Source organism: Carlito syrichta, unplaced genomic scaffold (genome assembly GCF_000164805.1).
Source record: "Carlito syrichta isolate Samal-C Ts95f unplaced genomic scaffold, Tarsius_syrichta-2.0.1 Scaffold309155, whole genome shotgun sequence".
Lineage (NCBI taxonomy): Eukaryota > Metazoa > Chordata > Mammalia > Primates > Tarsiidae > Carlito > Carlito syrichta.
In genome coordinates, this window is record NW_007253251.1 from 10060 (window position 1) to 32691 (window position 22632).

Below are 22632 nucleotides of genomic sequence, written 5' to 3' on the forward strand. Positions count from 1 at the left end.
ATGCTTTGCTGGGTGGGCTGGGATTTACGGATGAACAGGAGATTTGGGAGTCACATGCACTGGGCGCAGACCCCTCTCGGCCTCTCACCCATTAACCATCCACCCCTGAACACAGTAGCTTCTGCACCTCCTTTCCCCAGCTGCAAAATCTGGACAATCCATCTGCCTTGTTCCACTGAGAGGATGGATAGGTGGAAGTTGAAAATCTTTGAATTGTATACAGGTAACAAGCATTTATGATAGTTTTTGGAAAAAAGAAGAAATTCCCAAATTTGCCTTTATGGCTAATGCTGTGTACAGAACCACGGTTATTAATTTTGCATAAGGGAAATTATCATTAATGAGTTTGGAATAGTGCCTCTTGCTTGATGCTCTTGCTTGATCACAGCTTCAGCAATACTGCGTAGGGTTTATTTGATGGAACTCTGAAGGCTAGTGTTCCAGATTCCCAATAGTTAAAATTCTTCAACTGGCAAGAAGCCCAGGGTCATTTTGAGAGGCAGGAATTGTGATTTGAGTGGAGGAGAGATGTGGGTACCCCAGAAATCTGGATGCAAATATGTTCGCCAGATGTCCCTGCTGACTTTCCTGCTGGCCTCTGAGAGGATGGTTGGGCTCTGGTAACTAGTGGAATCCCAAATTTGAGTTGCACTTGGTCTTCTTAGTTTAAAAATTAGGAAGGACAGACCCCACTAATAATCTTTGCTAGGTTTCCCTTGCCTAACTTGGTTAAAGCTAGCATTTCTCAGATTTACTTGACAGTGGTGCAGATTTTTCAAGGTACCCCTCATTATTTGAATGGACTGATCTGACTGAGATGTCTCCTTCCTGGAGGGAAGATGTGGCTGTCCCTGTGAAAGGGAGAGTGCTCTGATGGCCCCATATAAACTTTGAGCCATACTTGCAAGGACAGCTGAGTCTGTGTCTGCTCCCAACATACACATGCTACACTTTGCAGTTACCATGACTTATGGTCCCTTTCCCCTTTGGTCTGTGAGTTCTTAGGGAACAGGGAGGAAGTCTGAGTGACCAGAGCAGCCATCAGACATGCAAGACACATAACAGGAACCTGATGTGTTCTCAGGCTCTGATGTGTAAGTTCTGCTGGTTACCACCTGAGCTTAGGAGCTGGTGTTTCCCCATCAGAACTTCATACTCACATTCTTCTGCTAACTAAGACATACCATTGGCCCCCATGAACTTTGGTGTAGACTTTGTTGGTCTCATTTTAATTTGATGTAAAAGAAAATAACACTTCACATTTCTCCCTAATGTGGGGAAATTGAATTCGTTGTCTTTTTTGTTGAAGCAGACACTAATGCTGACAGCTTGAATTTTATTTTAAATATAGGAAACTATTTTTCAAAAAGACACAAATGCATAAATCGTAACTAGTATTTCCCTTCACTGCATAATTTCTCTGGGTAATGACTAAGCATTGATATCCTTTCTCCTTTCATTTTATTTTTTATCTAATATGTGATGTTTAGAAAATATGTAATATGTTTAAGTTATATGGCATGGTAATACAATAGATACCCATGAAGCCACTACCCAACTTATGCAGAATCTCACCAGTGCCTTGCCCCTGCCTGCATTTTCCTCTCCATCCCATCCTCCTACTTATAGCAGCCAAGATGTTTTCTCTTAAACATTTAGGTGGTCATGTTAGCTTTTTTGTTTCCTCTCCATTTCTACCCTATGACTGATTGAGAGTTGATATTAGACTATTTGCTAGAAATATCAAATCAATAAGTATTCTCACAAATAATTTACTTAGCCTAACCCACTTTCCCTGGGCATTTCTGTCACCAAATGGGATAGAGAACAAAGCTTCCCACACAGACCAGGGGTGGATGTCTATCTACTGGGAGAAGGGGGAGCATTGCAGAGAAGCAACTGAAGCAATGTTAATTCTTTGGCCTATGGAGGTCGGGAAGAAATATTAAACATGTGGCATCAAGGGCCCCAAAGAACCACTAGACAGGGGTATGGGGACTGAGATGATGTAAATTGAAGAAAGAACTGTGAACCTGTTTTTAGAGCTCTTGCTCTAAGTACCTACCATTTCAAGGAGGTATGTACTTAGAGCAAGAGGGAGGGGAGGAGGAAGAAGAAAGGAAGGTCAAGTTCAAGGGAGTACATGCTATAAAAGGCCTTCCTTCTGTGAGATTCTCAAGTGTGATCTTTACTCCACTTTTGAGCAAACCTTTGAAAATCATGTCTCTAGTTTTTCAGGTTCGTTTTTGGTACATTTCTCTGCACACTGGAATAGTATATGAATTCAGTCAAGTTCAAGTGACTCTCTAGCCAGCCCCCAGTTTGACCTCCTGGCGTATGCAGCCCCTGTCTGAATGGGGGGACTTGTAGACACTGAGATGATATAAATTGAAGAAAGCTGTGAACCTAGTTTTGGAGCTCTTGCTCTAAGTACATACCATCTTAAGGTTAAATTCAGGGTTGGGATTCACAGACCTAGTTTCCCATTATGTGTTTGTTTTCACCTAGCATCTCCACTAACTTTAAATGCAATAAGTGGAAGGGACATACTTGTCCTACAGTAAACATGATTAACTGGTATGAGGGTCTAAGGCTATGGTGGTACAGACAGGAAATACAATAGCAGATTTACGCAGCTGGACAAACCTTCCACTGACACTTAACCTCTAAGAGGAAAAAAACAGATGCAACAGTAATAGTGCCTCCAGAAAGACAGCATTATTTAACTTAAAAAAAAATGAGTTTAAGAGACAAAATCTTTGATATGTTCTGAAGATGAGATAAACAGAATAAGGATAGAAGTTCCCCATTTTTTAGGGACCCTTATTTCTTCCATCAGTATGTTTTTTTAACTCGTGTTTTCTTTTCATAAAACCTTTGTTGAGATGTAATTCACATACTGTACAGTTCACCCACTTAAGGTCTGTGATTCAGTGGTTTTTTAGTCTATTCACAGAGATGTGTAATCATCTACACAATCAATTTTAGAACATTTTCATCACCCCCAAAAGATATTAATTTATTTTTGACATCTTTGTCCTATGTAAAATACTTGGCCAGATGCTCAAAGGCAGTGAAGTAGAACTCGGCTGCAGACCTCCATCCCCTCTGCAATTCCTTCTTTAACCAGAGGCTCATGCAATATTTTATTTTAACAAAGATTTCTGAGACTGGCTTTTTTTTTTCTTAAGGTGAAATCCATTACATTCAGGCAGGAGCCTTTGAAACCTTGCTTAGGATCCCTAAGGTCCCCTGGAGAATATGGGGTCACAGGCAATGACTGGGCTCCCCACTCCCCTGCTTAACCAGAGTAGCATAGTATATCTGCATTTGTCAAATACTTGATTTGTTTTCAATAAAGCATTCTAGAGCTTTGAAGTAAATTTGAGAGAATTTAAAATGATTCAAAAATCATGTTGCTGTCCTCAAGGAGTTCATTAGAGAGTCCGGGACCATGATACAGAAACATTAAAAGTTAATGCAATGCAAGGTTACCGATATAACTGTTCCACACAATTTCATTATGGAAATACTTTGTTTTCTGTGAATTTTTAAAAAACTGAAATTCTATCAAAAGCTAAACATAAATGTGGAAGAGATCCTATTAAAGTTTAGAGGACTGTTTTAGAACTTGATGAGTCTCATGTGGTTTCTTGGTGAAATAACAGAACAAAAGTTGCCTGAGTAGAAACAATGCCTACCTCTGACCAACATAGTATGCTTTTGGCATTCAGTGAAATTAAGTAAGAACAGAAACAAAATATTGGAACAAAGTAAGAAGTTGTATAAACATCAAGGCAGCATGAAATCATGAGTTAAAACTACCTGAATTCCTTAAGTGCCAAACCCACTAGCCAAATTTGATAATCATTTTTAAAATCACAGAATGAACAGATGAATCAAAGTAAGGGCTATCAAACATTTGGATGTAAAACAAAGTAATTGATAGTACGTACTCTTCTGATACGCAAGACTGATTTTTAAGTCAGTTTAGATAAGAACATAATCGCATGGACAATAAACAGACTGAAAGAGCTTATAAAGCAAGATAATTAATCTAAAAGGTAAATGAATCCTTGGAAAACAAAATGTCATGGAAGGTACCATAGGGGTAAATGTTGGATTTGGTCTTATTTACATAATTGTTAATGAGACTGAATAGCCTATTTCTGGAAACAGTAGTAGAAATTTGGTAATGAATGTGTTCCTCCCAAAAATTCATATTTTGAGATCCAACCTCTAAGATGGTAGTATTAGGAGGTGGGACTCTAGAGAGGTAATTAGGTCATGAGGGCAGAGCCTGCAGGAATAGGATTAGTGCCCTTATAAGAAGAGACAAGAGAGCTTGCTCTCTTTCTTCTTCTGCCTGTTACAGCAAGAAAGCTGCTATTTGTAAACCAGGAAGAGGGCCTTCAAGCACTCGACCACTGGCTCCCAGAACTGTGAGAAATAGGTGTTTGTTGTTCATGACACCCATTCTACAGTATTTTTGTTATAGCAGCCTGAGCCCCTAGTTTTAAATGGGAGGCCAGAAAGCAGAGGAGTTAGTAGCACAACCTGGCCTTAGATGACCTACATTTGATTTTGACTTTGCCACCTACTGACTGTTTGACCTTAGACAAATTAGTGAAGGTGTCTTAAGCTTCCATTTCCCTATGGACACAGTAGAGTAGTAATAGTAGCTATCTTACAGGATTGCACTGTGCGTTAATGGGACGATGCGCGTGAGTCGCCTGGCACAGCCTCTGGCACACCGTGCCCCATGAGTGTATAACCATTGTTCATCGTATAATCACAAGAAAAATCAAGGGGACGTGTGTTCTGACCTGGAAAGAGAAGCAGTACCCACAGGAACTGCGAAGCAGTCCTTTGCCTAAATGCGGCCATGGTTAAAAGCTGACTGAAAGTCACCTTGACAATTTCAGAACTCTGTGGAGAACTTATAGAGGAAGCAGAGACTTTTCCCTGTTTGAATAATTTCCCCTGGGCTCAAGCAGTTCTCTCGCCTTGGCCTCCCAGAGTGCTGGGATTATAGACTTGCGCCACCGTGCCTGGTCTATATTCTTAACAATGTAGAGGAATGCAATACATATATGTATGTATATATATACATATATATATCAATTTAGTAAAGTATGATTTTGGTACTTTTTTAACTCCTTAGGATGTCATCTCAACTGTCTATATTTGGACTGCATAATACAATTTTGTGTCTGGGTTATAGACCAGGTCCTTATACTGACTCATTGAATTACTTTTAATGGGTTTGTGAATCCTAGAAGTTCTACACAAAAATCTGTGTTAATGAAAATATGTACTTTTCTGGAATAAAGATTTGAATCTATTATCATAATCTCAGAGAGTTCTGTGTCCTCCTTCCCCACAAGTTAATAACCGTTTTCTAAAGAAATAGAGTGAAGTTGATGTTGCTTTGCAGGCTGTACTTTGCCTGCTCCAAACACACAGCGGTATAGATCAAAATCTGAAAAGAGAAAATGAAAAAGTTAAAACCATGCCCCCACTCTCTCAAAAAAGATATATCACAGTGGACACAAGACAAACACAAATGCAAAGCAGAGTGTGTAGGTACAAACACTGTGGCTGCAGGATCGCAAGTACAAGGAGGCCATCGGTGGCTTTGCTTTATGGAGTGTCAGGACTAGAAGAGCCCTGCATAATGTGCCAGGTCAGAGCGTGTATTCTGCTTTAAAATGGGCAGGGTGATGGTCATGTCCCCTAATCTATAAGGGGAGCCCAGAATCACTGTCTGTCATGACCTCTAGTTTACAGGAAACTTTGTTCCAAGGAAAAGAGGAGATAGACAAGCCCTCCTTCTCAGGAACTGAGATAAGTACTCCTATCTGTCATCAGCAGTATCATCATCAATGGACAGGAACCCAGACCACCATGTCAGCTCCATTCTGGGCTAGGGGTTCAAGTGGAAGAACCACAAAAACCTCTAAGCAAGGAAGGGTGATTAGCTAGAGAACATCTGCAGTTATCTCCCTGCAAGATGAACCTGCACACAAATTCCAAACCACATGATGAACTCTGACTTTAGAGTATCAGCCATCCAAATCAACAATCAGAATCTGAATTCACTAGAAAGTAAAGTAAAATGAAAAAAAAAAAATCTTAAAAAAAAATGCCTGATTTCCTCAAAGAGATCAATGGAGGAATAATAATTATTAAAAAATAGGAAATTTTGAATAAGAGGCAAAACCAGGCAGAAATGAAGTGTTAAGTAGATATGGAAGAGAATTAGAATCTCAGAAGTGAGTGATAGATTCATTGAAATAAAGAAGAATTTAAAAACAGATGGAACTTTACTCAGCTGAAGGGAGAATTAGTAGTTAAGCTGTTGCTGAAGAATTCACCCAGAATGCAGCACAAACACAAAGATAAAAACCTAAAATAGATCAGTGAAAAAAAATGGAAGACAGATTCAGAAGCTTCACAATATGTATTATTGCAATTCCAGGAGAGAATGAAAGGAATGGCAGAGAAGTAGTGGCTGGAATTTTTCAGAATTGGAATGAGACACGAACCCTCGGATTGAAAGCATACTCTGAGTACTGAGAAGAATAAATAAAGATAAATGCAGACTCAGCCTCATCAGGTCAAATTGCAGAGCCTCCAGGATAAAGATACACTACTTCTAAACTGCCAAGAAGAAAAGACAGATCACCTGTGAAGAAATAGCTTTGACTGACAGCAGACTTGTCATCATTACTAATAGGTGCCAGGGAGATTGTCAAAGTGCTGGGGTAGACAACCATGAGTCTACAATTTTGTGTCCTACCAAATTATTTAACCTTTGGGGATTTCAGACATGTAAGTAGTGAAGAGTTTGTTTCCCTGAGACTTCCACTGAAGAAAACTGTTGAAAGATACTCACCTGAGAAAACAAAAGTAACAAAGAAGGAAGGATGTCAGGACAGGGAAAGACCTAAGATTTTACCTTATATGCAGGTTAACAAGGTCCTGATGCAGTTTCATGGATGTGGGCAGAATGACAAGAGACTCTTGCATCAGAGACAAAGGACTTTGTTCCTCACAGCACAGATCCAGCATGAGTTCCTATTCACATTGGTTCTCCTAACCCCCAATTCAGTGGGGGATCCTGCACACACACTGGGCTGTAGCATAGCTGAAAACCCCCACACTTAGGAACCTTGCAGTGTTTTGTTCTTCCATTTGTGTTTGTTTTCCACCCAGTCTTTTAAAGGTGCTGTTTGAAATCTACCTAAACTTTGTCCCTGAGGAAGACTGTTTTTATTATTCTGGTGAAAAAATAAATCTGCTTTCTACTCCAGAGGGAAAGACTGCTTCTGTCTTCCAGCACTGTTTGGTATACAAGCTGTCACAAGTTTTATGAAAAGTTCATGGAGAATTATCTCCCAACAAGGAGGTAGAATGCAAGAAGCAAAAATATAATTTAATTTTTTAAATTTAAAATTCATTATTGACTTAATATTGTTTTGCATGTGATTTTTTAATGATGAAATTCGAGACAAAATAAAGAAGAATAGCTGAGAAGAGAGACCGTTAAAGAAAATGAAGTTTCTAGTCTTATTTAAGAGTTGAATAGAGATACTAGCTTTATACTTTGGAATAATTTATTAAAGAATAATATATATATATATATATATATACACACATATATATATTTCTTAAAGAATAAAAATATAATTTATGATTTCTTATACCAAGGAGGGAAAAATATTAGAATACCTTAAGAATCAGTAAATCCAGTAAGGCAGGAAAGGAGAACATTTATGAAGAGAAAGACTGATTAGCAGAAAACACAAATGAAGATGGTAGAAATAAAAAATGTGAGTAATCACAGTGTATATAAATAGATTAACCTGACCTATTAAAAAGCTAAAGCCACCCCATCATGCTCTTGTTTAACATCTTGTATAGAAAGACTCAAAGGAAAAAAGCTGTCCTCACCAAGGTCTGACATTTTTAGTCTCAGCAGAATTACTACAACATCTCATTCAGGAAACTGAGGTCATGTCCATACCTAGACTGCATAAAGGGCATAAATAACCATGACTTATTTATACCAGTCTTGATTAGTCAGTCATGGGTTTTGTTCCCTGGAACTGACCAGGATTCTACTTCCCCTAAAGTCAAGGGGCCTCCCATACTATCCAAACAAAAACTGGAGTTGTTTTAACTAGGAAGAGCAAGTGTGGGTTGGAGAAGAACCAGTGTGTGCCTCGATACTTCCTCTCCCATCGCACTGAAAAGAAATGGAGTAGTAGACAGCTGATGTCTCTAAGGGTTATTCAGTTCATGTAGCTCAAATCAGCAAGAGAGCTAGACTGACTTTTTTTTTTCCCAGAGAATTCTTGAAACAAATTACATAATTCCTTTCAGGAATATTTTACTGGAACTAACTGATTTTATTTCTTGGGATATTCTTTTATCTCCCCTTTGAATTTTTAAAAATATGAGTTGACGCCTGGTTGGGCTTGTTTAGAAAAGTTCAGAATTTTTTGAAATATATGTTATTAGTTGTTTCTTTTTTTTAAGAAAAGGAAGATCTATTTGAAATGTAGTTGAATAAACATAACAGTTGTTGAACTTTGAAGTGCTGACAAACAACAAAATGAAACTGTTGGACTTTGAAATTCAACATGTTTAAGGGGGAAAAAGACACAGAAACTGAAGTCAAAGAAATTGAAAAATATTTGCCAAGCAAATACTAACTACCAAAAAAGCTTGTGTGACAAGTTCTAATTTTAGTCAAAAAAGCCTTAGTACCAAGGAAATAAATACTGCTAAAAGGAAAAAATCCACCAAGAAGATATAGTAAGCTTGTATATACCTGATAATTTAGCTTCAAAAGACATAGAGCAAAACTGATAGAATTACCAGAAAAATTTATCAAATCCCAATTATAGTGGGGATTTTATGTGTTTTTACTAGAAACTGGAAGATCAAGATGTAATATCAGAAAAGATGTAGAAGATTTGAACAATACTCTGAAGAAGTATAATTTTAGTATGTAGAAACCCAAAATGAGAGATAATATACTTCTCAAGCATACATTTATAAAATTGACTGTTTAAGGATACAAAACAAGTTTCAACAAAGCTCCAAGAATGAATAGTACCACATTTTCTGACATCAATGTAAATAAATTTGAAGTTCACAGTAAAAAGGTATTTGCTGAAAAACACAAAATTGATATATTTGGAAGCTAAAATAATACATTCCCAAATTTTAAAAAGGTAGCAATAGAAAATACAAGTATTCAGAACTTAACAATGAAATACTTTATACTAAGGCTTGTGGTATATAGCTAAAGAAGTATTTGGAGGGACATTTATAGCCTTAAATGCTTTCATTTAAAAGCAAGAAAGCCCCAAAATACATAAATTAATCTTGCACCAAAATAAGCTAGGCAAAAACTAGATTTAATTTAAAATCAGTTAAATAAGAAAGAAGATAATAAAGATAAGAACAGAAATTAGGGAGTAGGGAAAAAAAGAAAAAGAAATGCTCAGTTTTACCTGTATCTTCTCAAGTAACTGGACTCTGACACTTTAATTCCAACCTTTCCCAACTGGATTTCTGGGGTTGCCTTTTAAAGAGAAGGGAAAGAAAAGGAGGAGGAGTAATCTGATGTGGGAGCAACACTTAGTAAGCAAAGCAAAAGATGCTTTGCTATTTCAAAGAAAAAAAAGAGAGGCATAACACCATCTTCAAAAAACAGATTCATGGGACCCAGATGACATGTAGAATTGTCCTTTTTGGAACTATAAGACTTACAATTTTTAGACCAGGCACAGTTGCTCACACCTGTAATCTTATTGCTTTGGGAAATTGAGGTGGGAGGATTGCTTGAGGCAAGGAGTTTGAGACAATCCTGGGCAACACAGTGAGGCCCCATCTCTACAAAAATAAAAATAACTGGCATAGTGGCATTTACTTGTAGTCCCAGATACTCAAGAACCTAAAGCAAAAGGATCACTTGAGCCCAGGAGTTTGAGGCTACAGTGAGCTGTGATTGCACCACTGCACCCCAGTCTGGATGAGAGAGTGAGACCCTTTTTCAAAAAAGAAGAAGAAGAAGAAGTATCCTGGAAAGTATGGATACAGATTCCATAGTGTGGTCAGATCTACAAGAGTTTAGCAGGTGTTTATTAGCCAGCACTGTGCTGCTGATGATCCACACAGATAAGCCAGACACAGTGCTTGTCCATGAGGATAGAACAACAGAGATATGAACCCCAGAGGGGCACTCAATTCAGCTGGGGGGACCTGTGGTGGGCCTGGGGTCGGGGAAGCACATATATCTGTGACCTCCCCCCCCCCCACACACACACACCAAGAAAGAAAGAAAACAGTTCTTAGGGGTTAGAAGTATCAGTCCATCTAATTGACACAAATAGATTTACAAAAGGACAAGCTGAAAAATGTATATGTATCTCTAGGATTAGTCCAGTCCAATAAAATAAAGATGCTGTTCCAAGACTATTAGAAGTAGCCACATTGCAATAAATGAAAGGAGAAGAAAGGAGTGTTACCGGAGGGTTTAGTATCAGTCTGCACATGTCCAAGTCATAGCTGGTAGGAAGGATTCAAATGTGGAATCGCAGATTTTTGCCTATGCCATTCCTGTATTTAGTTCATAGCTTCTTCTTGCTTACCATCTTAGTTAGACCTATAATGTAACAAAACTGTTGATAGTGGCTATCCTTATCTTACTCTGGATTTTAATTGGAATGCTTCTAAAATGTTAGCACTAAATGTTATGTGTACAACTAGTTGAGGCCAATATTGGCACAGGGAAAATTACTGACCATGTTGCATGTTTGTTAAGCCATTCCATCTAAACAGATAATCACAATCAACCATTCTGAGAAATTCCAGCATGTCTGGCACATAATCTTCCCCAACACAACCCTATAAAAACTTGCCTGAAGTCCCTGTCTCTTTGTAAACAGCACTCTCCCTCTGCTGTATTGATTATTGCCCCCTTTGCAATATATCCTGTCTTTAATAAATCTATCTTTCTTAATTCACATTTGTCTTGGTGAATTCTTTCCCTACCTGTGCAGTTCTGGCCTCAACTAGTTACACATACAACATTAAGTTTGATATTTGCTGTAGATTTTTGATCAATACCTAGTTAGATTAAGGAAGTTGCCGTCTATTTCTAGTTTGCAAAGATCTTTTTTCTTACAATAAATAAGTAATATATTTGTCAAATATTTCTTCTCTACAGAATAGTAACAGGGCTTTTTTCTTTATATGCTGATTAGTAGATTATTTCTTGTTTCAAATCAAATCCCATAATTCTGGAATAAGTCCTTCTTGGTCATTTTGTAATGTTATGTTAATATGCTATTAAATTATGTTTGCTAAGTTGCATTTAGATTTTTTCATGTAGATTGTAAGGTGAAATTGGTCTAAAATTTTTATGAATTGTGCTTTGCTTGTCTAGTTCTAGCTTCACATTTAGAATAGCCTCCTAAAATTAGTTGGATTTCCTTCCCTTTCTGTTTCATGAAAGTTTATATAAAAAAGGGGCTACCTTTACCATAAACATTTGATAAAGTTATTCCACGAACTAGAACTCTAACATTTTTGTTTTAAGGTGATTGGACTGATAATTCAATTTGGTATGTAGTCATTTGTTTAAGTTTTTTGTTTTGAGTGAAAATGACTCATTTAATCCAAGTTTCCGAGATCATTGTTACTAAATAGTTCATGATAGACAGGGTCAACAAAAGAACTAATCAATACATATGTTGGTCCTCCATATTCACACGTCCATGTATTCAACCAACTGTGAATTGAACATATTCAGGAAAAATAAATAATAGCAATGCAACAACAAAAGATAACACAAATAAAATACATTATAACAACTATTTATATATCATTTACATTGTATAAGGTATTGAGTAATCAAGAGAGGATTTAAAGTATACAGGAGGATGTGCATCGGCTATAGCAATTACTCTAGCGTTTTATATGAGATTTCAGCATCCAAAGATATCATGGGATCTGCAGGGGTCCTGGAACCAGTCCTCCTCGGATACTGAGGGATGGCTATATTTGGTTATATGCTAAAACTAATAACATAGACACTTCTCTGTTTAAATCAAGAAAAGACATGAGAAAACACAAACAATACTAGATGCCATTTGAGGTCCCTTCCAGTTCTAAAATCCCATGATTCTAGGATTGTGGATTATCAAGTTTCTAACCAGGTCATTTTGCCTGTCTGCTTCAGCCTCTTTGTCACTCCACGTGGTGGCTAAACCCTAAGCCAGGGATGGAGGCCAGTCTCTGCGTGCCCCTTACCAGGTGTGCCCATTAACTGATTTGGTCAGAGGAGAAAGCACAGCTGAATGGATTAACTCTGGTGTAGTCATTGTTCCTATAAAGTACTCCTTTTGAACACAGACGATGTAACAGGTACTGTGCAAGACAGTAGAGATTCAGAGGTGAAAAAAGAGATCCACACCACACTCTCAAAAATTGTAACATTTCTGGAAGGCAGATATGAAGCAAGTAATTACATAGACAATGGCTATGAAAAGTACCATACAAGAGAAGGATTGGGTGCCCTAACCAGGAACTGCTGGAACCTGGGATGATCCCAAGTGAGCATGGGATAGAGGCTGAAGGCCAAAAGTGGGATAGGGAGGGCAGGAAATGGTGTGTGGAAGATGTAGAGGAAGTCGTTTAGTGTGTTTTAGAAATGCAGTGAGCTGGGCTGGGCTGAGCCTGGAGAACATGGAAAGAGGCAGAAGCTTTAGGAACTGGAGACTTTATCCTGGGAGCAGTGGGAAGCCACTGGGTGGTTTTTGCCACCACCACTGGTTCAACACCTGACAACCCATCTCACTAACTGGGAATCTCTAGTTGTCTTCTTCTTTTCTTTTCTTTTTTTTTTGAGTTGCAGTCTCACTCTCTTGCCCAGGCTGGAGTGCAGTGGTGACACACTCACAGACACCAAGTGTCAATCTGCTGGGCTCCGGTGATCCTTCTGCCTCAGCCTTCCAAGTTGCCGGAACACAGGCGCGAGCTACCACACCTGGCTAATTTTTTATTTATTGTAGAGACGGGGTCTCACCAAGTTGCCCGCGGGCTCAGGCAGTCCACTCACCTCCGCCTCCCAAAGTGCTGGAATTACAGGCTGAGCTACTGAGCTCGGCCTGTCTTCTTTTTTTTTTTTTTTTTTTTTTTTTTGAGCTGGGGTCACACTGTGTTGCCCAGACTGGAGTGTAGTGGCCGCTCCTGGCCACCGCAGCCTCAACCTGCTGGGCTCCAGCAATCCTCCCGCCTCAGCATTCCGAGTAGCTGGAACTACAGGTGCGCGCTACCACCCCGGCTGATTTTTGATTTGTTGTAGAGATGAGGTCTCGCCTGCCCAGGCGGGTCTCGAACCCGCGGGCTCAGGCAATCCCCTCACCTCAGCCTCCCAAGGCGCTGGATTACAGGCTGAGCCACCGAGCCCGGCTGGCCTGTCTTCTTATTTTCAGAACAGAATTGTATTAATCCTGCTCAGAAAAGCAAGGGCCACCAGTAGGCGTCCCACATCTAATTAGTGGAGTAAGTGTTTTCTTTAGTTGAACCCATTACTTTAAACTTGTTACATTTGTTAGTTTGAAATAGGTTTACAATGCAATAAATTGCCCAGGTTTTTCTTTCTAACTGGATGGTTTTTAAAACTATTTGCCATAATGTATCTTTTAAAAATACCTTTGGGTGTTGTATTTTGGCTATTGTTATTATCATATTGGCTGTTGTCCCTGAATTGCTGACACAGATGCCCACTTAGGGCACCTTCTCCCATTTCTCTGTCACCTTACCTCACAAGTGTGGTACCTCAGCCTGGATTATTGAGGAGGAAATTTCATGCTAATTCTTGGCAATCCCAGTCTCTAATTTCCCTAAATTTGCATGTTCCTTAAAAGACAAAAGGGTATTATCAAAAGGAAGAACAATTTGTATAACCACTAAACTCCTGTCATCTTCTGTTGTTACATTAACCTTCAAGTTATTTATCACAGCATTGTGACTTCACTCTAGGAGAGAAAACACAGGAGCCAAGTGAGGTATTTTGTAGCTAATGCATTTGTTTGACACCTTTATTATATTTCAAGTTGAATAATCATTTATGTTTGAGTATTTAGTTCTTCAGAGATGTTGCCATTTAAAAGTTTTATAGTTTTTCTGATCAATGATTCACCAAAGGGTTTATAGTTGTAGCAGGCTTGGCATAGATCAATTTGTAAATTTGCCCTTCTAAAAATGTTATAGCTGTAGTAGATATTCCCTTAGGATTTCACAGTTTTCTAATAAAGTATTTTTTATTGTGACAGTAACTTATAGACCAAACCTATATATATGTAGATATATATAGTTGCAATATATATACACAAAAGCGATGTATAGTTGTGATATATATATATATATATACAAAAACTATATACATGTGTATATATATACACACATGTATATATATATATATATATATATATGAAAGCCATAAACAAATGCAGTAACTTTTAAACGTATCTAATTTTAAAAATCTATCCAGTGTAGTGGTGAATGCTGAGCTATTAAACTGGAAAAAAAAATGGAAGGAAGTGGGGGAAAATGGCTATATTTTGTGTTTATTACATTCTTAAAGGCATAATTTGAAAAAGAACTCCCTAAATAGCTACTTATCACCCCAGTCCTTTATTTTAATAATTAGAAATACTAACAAATAGTGAGATTGCTAAATGAAATGTCAATTTTGATAGGCTGTTACTTATTTCTCTACAAAAATGCCTTTATGAAAGTATCACAAGAAGTTAATGAATTACATGTTAATTAAATTTGAACTTTTCTCCTCTAGTATTCAAATGGAAAAAACTGAAATATGATATATTCAAATTGCTTTATACTAAATTGAACATTAATGATGATATAAACATAATATATGGTAATGTTGCACGTGAATGTGATAAGAATCTATAACATTCATAATGGAATTTGCTAATTTTGAATGTTGATTTGCCTTTTAAGTTCATTTTGATTCTGAAAATTCAAATGCTGAAATAATGTTTTCTAATTAGCCAAGTGGAACTTTTTATGAAAAATTTAAACATTCTCATCCAACTAACAAGGTCCATCTATCTTTTCTTCTCTTGTTTTTGTTAGCCTCTTAGCAAATATCCTGCTGTGATAAATGACATTTCATTCTGGCTGCCCTCTGAGAATTACGCAGAGAACGATTTCTATGACTTAGTCCGAACAATCGGAGGAGACCTGGTGGAAAAGGTTGACCTTATAGACAAGTTTGAACATCCAAAGTAAGTGGAGAGCTTTCTGAGTTTATCCTTTATTGTCTCTGTGTGGCAAATATCATATGGAAGTACATGATAAACTTTTGTTGAAACCCAGTGTGTCTGAGACAAAATGTCTTCTGAATTTGGAGTAAACATATGGCTTATCAGAAAACCCTTTTATATCAATCTTCAGAAAAACTTTTTTTATAAGATGCGTTTTCAATCTTTCTTGCCTTATTAAAGCAAGTATATGAAATGGAATGTTTTAAAGATCTTGCACTTTTTCAGTATTGTTTTTGGAAGTGGTTCTTGCCATGTGTTTCAAATAAAGAGGAGATGAGGCAGAGAAAGCAGTTTGTGGAGTAAAAACCGTTTGTTCATCTCTCACCGAATCTTTATTAAGCACTTACCATATTCCAAGTCCTATAGTAGGTCCTGGAAATTAAATGTGTTCCAAACACACTTAGCTCTGCCTTATTGGAGTGTAAGGTCTTGTGGAAGAAGAAGATATTAAATACATAATTATACAGATTTTCTGTATTTGGAGGGGAAAATGCATTGTTTGATTGTACCAGGCAACTAATTCACCTGGGAAGTCAGGGCAGCCCTCTTCAAGACATGTAAGCTGAGAGTAGAGGTATGATGGGTGGTGAAGAAGGGAGAAGGAGCATCGCGCCCCAGGTAGCACATGGAAATCCTGGAGAAAGGGCTCATCTGAGAACATGCGAAGGGCAGCCAAGAACATGCCGCTCAGGGAACTGAGCAGTGGAAAGGAGGAAAGGGAAAATTGGTAGAGATGTGTTTACAGGATCAGGCAGTGCGAGAACATGCAAGGCCTGGGACTTGGAATTTTACCCTAATTTTAGTTGGAAGCTAAAGAATAGGAGCAGAAGGATAAGCGGTGTGGTCTCATTTACATTTCTGACTTGTCATCTTTAAATGGTCTTCCTTTGACTCCCAGCTGTCAGAAAAGAAGCAGTCCTCGGATCTTGCGTAACTCACATCTTCATCCTCCCTTGCCCTCCTGATTTTTACACTTCTGTCACATCCACATTGCCAGGGCATATGGCTTCCACATCCCATGCTGTCATCGAGAGCTTCATCTTCTTCCTTCTCTGCTAGATTTCTAAAGTTTTCAGTGTCTACATAGAGATGCTCAGTCCTTGCTACCAGTTCTTGCGCCTCCGTTTTCCGTAGCCTTCTAGATGACTGAAGTTCATCATCTATAAGTTTGCTCAAAGACTTGTGGAAACAATATTCCCTGAGCTCTTGCATGTTCAAAACTGTTGATCTGTTTATACTTGATTGACAGTTTGGTTGAATGTAAAATCCTTGGCTTGCCCTTTCTTTATTTGAGATCCTGTACGTGATGCTTGATTGTCCTCTCAAGTTCTATTTGAGATTTAAAAAAAAAAAAAAAATCTGGGGCCAGGCTTGATCTTTTTGCTTTTTGTCTTTCTTTATTTTTAAAGTTTAATAACTTTATCAGGATCATCTACCTCAATGTTTGTCTGTCCTCCCTGGTATATATTGTTGTCTCTCACAGATAGATTTGACTCTGCTGTTATTTTAGGCAAGTTTTATTGAATTATATCTTTAGGGATTTGTTCCATTGTCTTGTTCTGTTTCATTCTTCAGGGATCCCAGTTATGCATGACTTGTCTCTCTTTTGTTTGACTTCTGTGCCTATTATTTTCTCTCTAATGTTTGAAGCTCCTTATTTTCACTTCATCTGGCATGCTTTCCTCACTGTTTTCCTCTCCATCCCTCACTGTGGTTTCTGCTCTCTCCTCCCTTGTGTATGTTCCATCTGCATCTGCAGTTGCTTTGTTTCCCCTTCTCTGAGTTCTGCAAGCTCACATTTCAACTCCTCTTGTTCTCTTGCCATCTCTTCTCTGAGTTATTTCTGCTTTGTGATCTTCCTTCATAGAAAAATTGCCTCACTTAGTTTTAAAAATTTATTGTAAAGTATTGGAAATAACAAAATTTTACATGTCCTTTTTTTTGTTTTCTGCCCAGGTAGATGTTTCAACAAAGTAGTTTTAAGTTCCATCCATTCAGGTATTAAGTATTTTGATTTATTTAAAAAGGGCTTGTTCATAGAAAAAAATTACTTTGAAGAGTATACAGAACTGGATGAAAAAATAGGTCATCAAAAGGAAAAAAAATAACTGATTAATTAGTGTTAAACAAAAAAAAGGTTGATTGAATATGTTAATCTATTATTTTAACATAAACCTCACCTTTCATTTTAAAGGTTTCCATAGAATTTAGTTATTTTATCTTTCAGCCATATGCTAGTTTGTTTTCGTCTTGCCAACATGGGTTAAAAGGGAAGCCAATTACAAGTGCAAATAATGTGGTATTCTTTTGTAATTCAAGTCTTGAAATGTTCTGTAGTGTTAAGCAAAGTCTCCTCTTGCGTGATACTAAATAAACTTTTGAAAGAAAAAAAAATTTATTGTAAAATATTTAGCTGGAAAGTTCATATGCTCTAGTGGCAACATTTTCTATGACTTTCCTCTAGTATGTTTCTCTGCTATTTTCCTCATTTTTCCCTTAACTCTTTTTGAATTGATCTATCAATGATGTACATATGATTGCCTTTTGCTACTCATATTTGAATACATAAACCAGCTACTTGCACAAGAACAGACAGTGAGGTCGGCAGTTGGCATAGCAGGGAGGAGCGGAGACAGTCATTCAGCCTAGCTTGTTCTCATACCCTTAAGACTTTCTTTTACTCCACTACCAAGAAACTAACTCTTTCTTTAAATATGACTCATTCTTTAATTCTTTGTATAGATCTGTCTTCCACCCCAAATCCATACTTGTTAGAAACAGAAGATTGACCTTTGCTTTCCCTAGTATCAGCACTTGGTGTTAGACACTTGGCGCTTCAGATTGTAACCCTTAGCTCTTTTTTTTAAATGTATTTTTGCTGTAGCTTTTGGAGGTATACCCCTCTTTATATTTCTCCTTTTCACTTACTCCCATTTGGCTTCTCCTTGGTATCAGCTGCAGTTAGCAGCCTTTAAATATATTTTGGAGCTTGCAGATGATATCTGTCTCCTAACTCTACAGAAAATAGAATGTATGGGATAGCCTGGATCTCTGATGCTGTGGAGTGCCAATTTAGCTCTGGACTTTTATGCGAGAGAGAAATTTCCAGGAGTTTCCATGTTGATACTGAAAGTCTGGTTATTTACTTCCAAAGAAGGGGAAATATTGGAACAAGACTAATTGTTAAGTACTAACTGATATGCCAAAGGCATGTGACTTACACATTTTTCTCACTCTTTTTTAAAATAGAAGTGGAGTATCCCTTATCCAAAATGCTTATGACCAGAAGTGTTTCAGAGTTTGGATTTTTTCAGATTTGGGAATATTTGCATATACATAATGAGATGTCTTGGGGATGGGACCCAAATCTAAACACATAGATACCTTATACACATAGCCTGATGGTAATTTTACACAATATTTTAAATAATTTCATGCATGAAAAGTTTTTGTATATTGAACCATCAGAAAGCAAAGCCCAAATGGTTTTAGATTTTGGAGCATTTTTAGTTTTATATTTGGAGATTAGGATGCTCAACCTGCATACAGAAAACTTGGAATCAAGGATTCCAGATTCATTCTTAATTTTTGACTTCACAGTCTTTTGCTGTGTGATATGGCTTTAACTCCACCCCGCCTCTCCCACCACCAGTGTTAAAAGTAAGATGAGTAGCCACTTCAAGTTGGAGATATTCTGAACTTGCAAAGGTTACAGAGAGATGCTAAAAACCTGATAAGCTGAGAAAAGTTTATCCTGTGCTGGAGGTAGGGGTAGATGTGGCTTGAAGGAGATGCTAAACAATGAATCTTTCTGACCTGTAGATGATTTGTAGTGATCACGATAAATGCTGAAGGGGCATGGTAATTGGGGAGATTGCAGTGGGGTGAGTAGTGTCAGGGTCCTGTGGATCTGGGGGCAGACCAGGTAGACAGTCCATAAAAACAAAAATCACTAGGTTGTATTAAAAACACTCTATTAGGCTGGGAGCAGTGGCTCAAGCCTCTAATCCCAGTCAGTACTTTGGGAGGCCAAGGCAAGAGGATTGCCTGAGCTCAGGGGTTTGAGATCAGCCTGGGCAAATGATGAGGCCTCGTCTCTACAATAAATAAAAAAATAAGCTAGGTGTGGTAGCGCACACCTGTGATTCCAGCTACTTGGAAGGCTGAGGTGGAATGATCTCCTGAGCCCAGCAGGTTGAGGCTATGGTGGCTGTGAACATGCCACTGCACTCTATCCTGGGTGACAGAGTGAGACTCCAACTCAAAAAAACAAACAAAACAAAACAAAAAAATACTCTATTAATGCATGTCTATACACACAACCCCATACTAACTGGTGAAAGATGGACTTGTCCAGTTCCTTCTGAAGGAGATAGTGCTTTTGACTGGAAATTTGAAAACAAAAAGACAACTGAAAATACTTCTCACTGGCATTGGTCTTACTATCTCTTACATATTGTGCAAACATTTAAAGACTATTATTTTGGAGCTATGCCAATTGATTAGCCTGCCCAGGATATGCTCTCCACTTAATAAGGATCTTGGTGATTACAGTTAGGTTCCTGTGCCAGAGGTTGCTAATTATCTCTCAATGTCCAATTCCCACTCCCTTTTTTGTAATAACAGAACCCGGGCTTTTTGGGGTTTTTTTTTAGCTGAGCAACTTTCCACTTAACTAAAAGTCTACACATCTGAGACTCCACTGCAGTTAGGTGGCTAGTTTTGTCCTGTGATTTATAAGTAAAAGTGTTTCCAGAAGTTTCTTTAAAAACTGAGTTGAGGTTGTCCTTTTTCCTTTGTGCTACTTGGTTGTGAATATAATGGCTGGTACTCTGACAGCCATTTTGGATCATGGTGTGGCTTTGGCAATGGAACCTGTATGGAGTGGGACAACAACTTAGAAGTAGCCTGGATCTCTAACTCTGTGAAGTATCAGTTCAGCCCTGGACTTTTAGTTGAAAGAGAAATATTTTGTTTAAGCCACTTATTTTTCAGATCTTATTATTGACAACCAAAGCTAAATGTGTCTATTACAGCCCTGAGAAACATATGTGGGGAAGAGGACATACTATTAAGTAATGATGGATCACAGTGAAGTGATTCTCAAGAAGTAGCTAGGGCAGGGGTTGGCCAGATTGTGTATATTCTTGACTTTGTGAATCATGCGATCTTTCTCACAAGTATTCTGCTCTAATATTCCAAAAGCAGTCACAGACAAAATTTGAACGAATGCACCTAGCTGTGTTCTAATAAAACTTTAATTACAAAATCAGGTGGTAGACTGGATTTGGCCCATGGGCTGTAGTGTGCTAACGCCTGATCTAGGGAGGGAGATACATGAAATTTTTAAAGACTTCCAATCATAGATTCTAAAACCCTTCCCTGGGAGATCTTCCTTCCTTGAACATCCTTTGCACCCTCCCCAAATCCCTGATTTGGGTGGTGAGAAGTGAATAGTCTTCTGACCTTGAACCTTGACCCCAAGATTTATTTTATTCTCTGAACACATAAATGAATTTTGTTTGCCTAACATCAAACAAAGCATGCCTGAGTGTGAGATTGAGTGAGAGACAAAGGATACTCTCTGAAGTTAACAGGCAATCGAACACATTGGTGTTACTTTTTGAGCAAAAACAGACCCCAGGATGTTTTAGAGAGATACAATCTACTGACTTTGAACTTAATTTCATAATATTAGACAAGTGGAGAAATTTGTTTCTTGATTCCACAATTTCATTCCAGCTTGTCATTCAGAACCTTCTCCCTGAGGAACTTCGCCACTTAATCTACAGGTCACTGCAGCAGAGTTCTTATAGTTAAAAAACTTGATGTAACAAAAAATATAATGGTAATCATCTCTAGGGAGGGGAACTGGTCCCCATGTCCTTTGATTCCTTTGGAATATTGTACTAGATGCACGTATTGACTAGTAATGAAACTGAAGAGAAGTCGTGTATGTCAACATATGAACCTGATATCCCAGCAGCACATTTATGGGCACGTGGATAATCTTTAGTCTTTAAGTTCATGCACCTTAAGGAATGGTGGTGTGGAGTTTATTTTCTTCAGTAACACAATGGCTCAAAACATTTCTTAGCTCTGGGTATGAGAAAGAGTAAAGTGGAACCTCACCATTGTCTTCAATTGCTAGCACTTCATTTGGAGGCGCTAGCCAATTATTTGTGAATTGTGGAGATGGACTGCAAACGAAGGTGGGCCCAAATAGGATGGATTTGGTCTGGGCTAAGACAGGCCTTTTTGAGAGTTGGAATTGGGACGGTTTGTTTGACTACAGTGAGGGGATGATAGGGAATGACGTCCCAGGCGTCTTCAGCAGCAGTTGGCTTGAAAGGGTAGGTCTGCTGACGTCCCCAAGCCAGTTCTGTTCACAGACTCTCTCCTTGTTCCTGGGGTGCAGCTCACTTGCCTCATCCTAGTTCTAGAGTCAGGACTATATGAATAGAAGGGCTTTCTGCATCCATGTAGTGTCAGTCAGGGAGAGACTAGAGGTGAGAACCCGGAACTCTCGGTCACTAGAGATGAGTCCCAGCTCTCCTCATCTCTGCTTGATCTTCCTAAACAGTTGCATTCCCTTTTGTGACTTATCATTTGCAATTTTTAAAAGTTGGCATATGTCGGTATACTAGAACATGTGTCACTATTTGTAACAGAATTCTCAAGAGGTGTTCACCATGAGAGGCACCTTCTCAGTGTGGCTCCCACAGACATTGGCCTGGGCATAACTCTTCATCATACATGTACGATGCATTTGATGAGGCAGTTTCAGTGAATTCTCTTCCTTCCTCCTTCCCTCCAGTCCCCTGCCCTACTTTCTTTGTTCTTGCTTTTTCAAATTACACTCAATAAAAGTTTGCAAATAAAAGGATAGAGATTTACCCATCATCTCAACACCTTAAGACAACAACTCTTACCACTTTCCCATTTTCCCATTCATGACTTTTTACCATACATGTGTATCAACTGACTTTTTGAGCCTTACATATAGAAGTTAGCATATACTTTGTACTCTCATCCCCTTGGTCTTGGGCAAGTGTTTTTTTTAATCTCTGCACTGCTGACTTTGGGGCCAGGTAATTCTTTGTCCTGTGCATTGTAAGATAATAAGCAGGATGCCTGGCCTCTACTCACTAGATACCAGTAGCACACATTACTTAGACAATCAAAAATGTCTCCAGACATTGCCAGATGCCACTTTGGTGGGCAAAATTGATCCCAGTTGAGAAACAAAGGGATTTCT

At 38.3% G+C, this 22632-nt stretch overlaps 1 protein-coding gene across 1 annotated transcript in view; it reads left to right on the forward strand.

Moving 5' to 3' along the window:
* The first annotated feature begins 528 nt into the window (after nt 1-528).
* LOC103269275 (phenylalanine--tRNA ligase, mitochondrial-like) overlaps nt 529-22632 on the forward strand; it is a 159929-nt gene continuing 137825 nt past the window's right edge. Inside the window, exons 1-2 of the mRNA XM_008066860.2 lie at nt 529-609; nt 15184-15335. Coding sequence (XP_008065051.2) covers nt 529-609; nt 15184-15335 — 233 coding nt within the window. The remainder of the gene's footprint in view (nt 610-15183; nt 15336-22632) is intronic.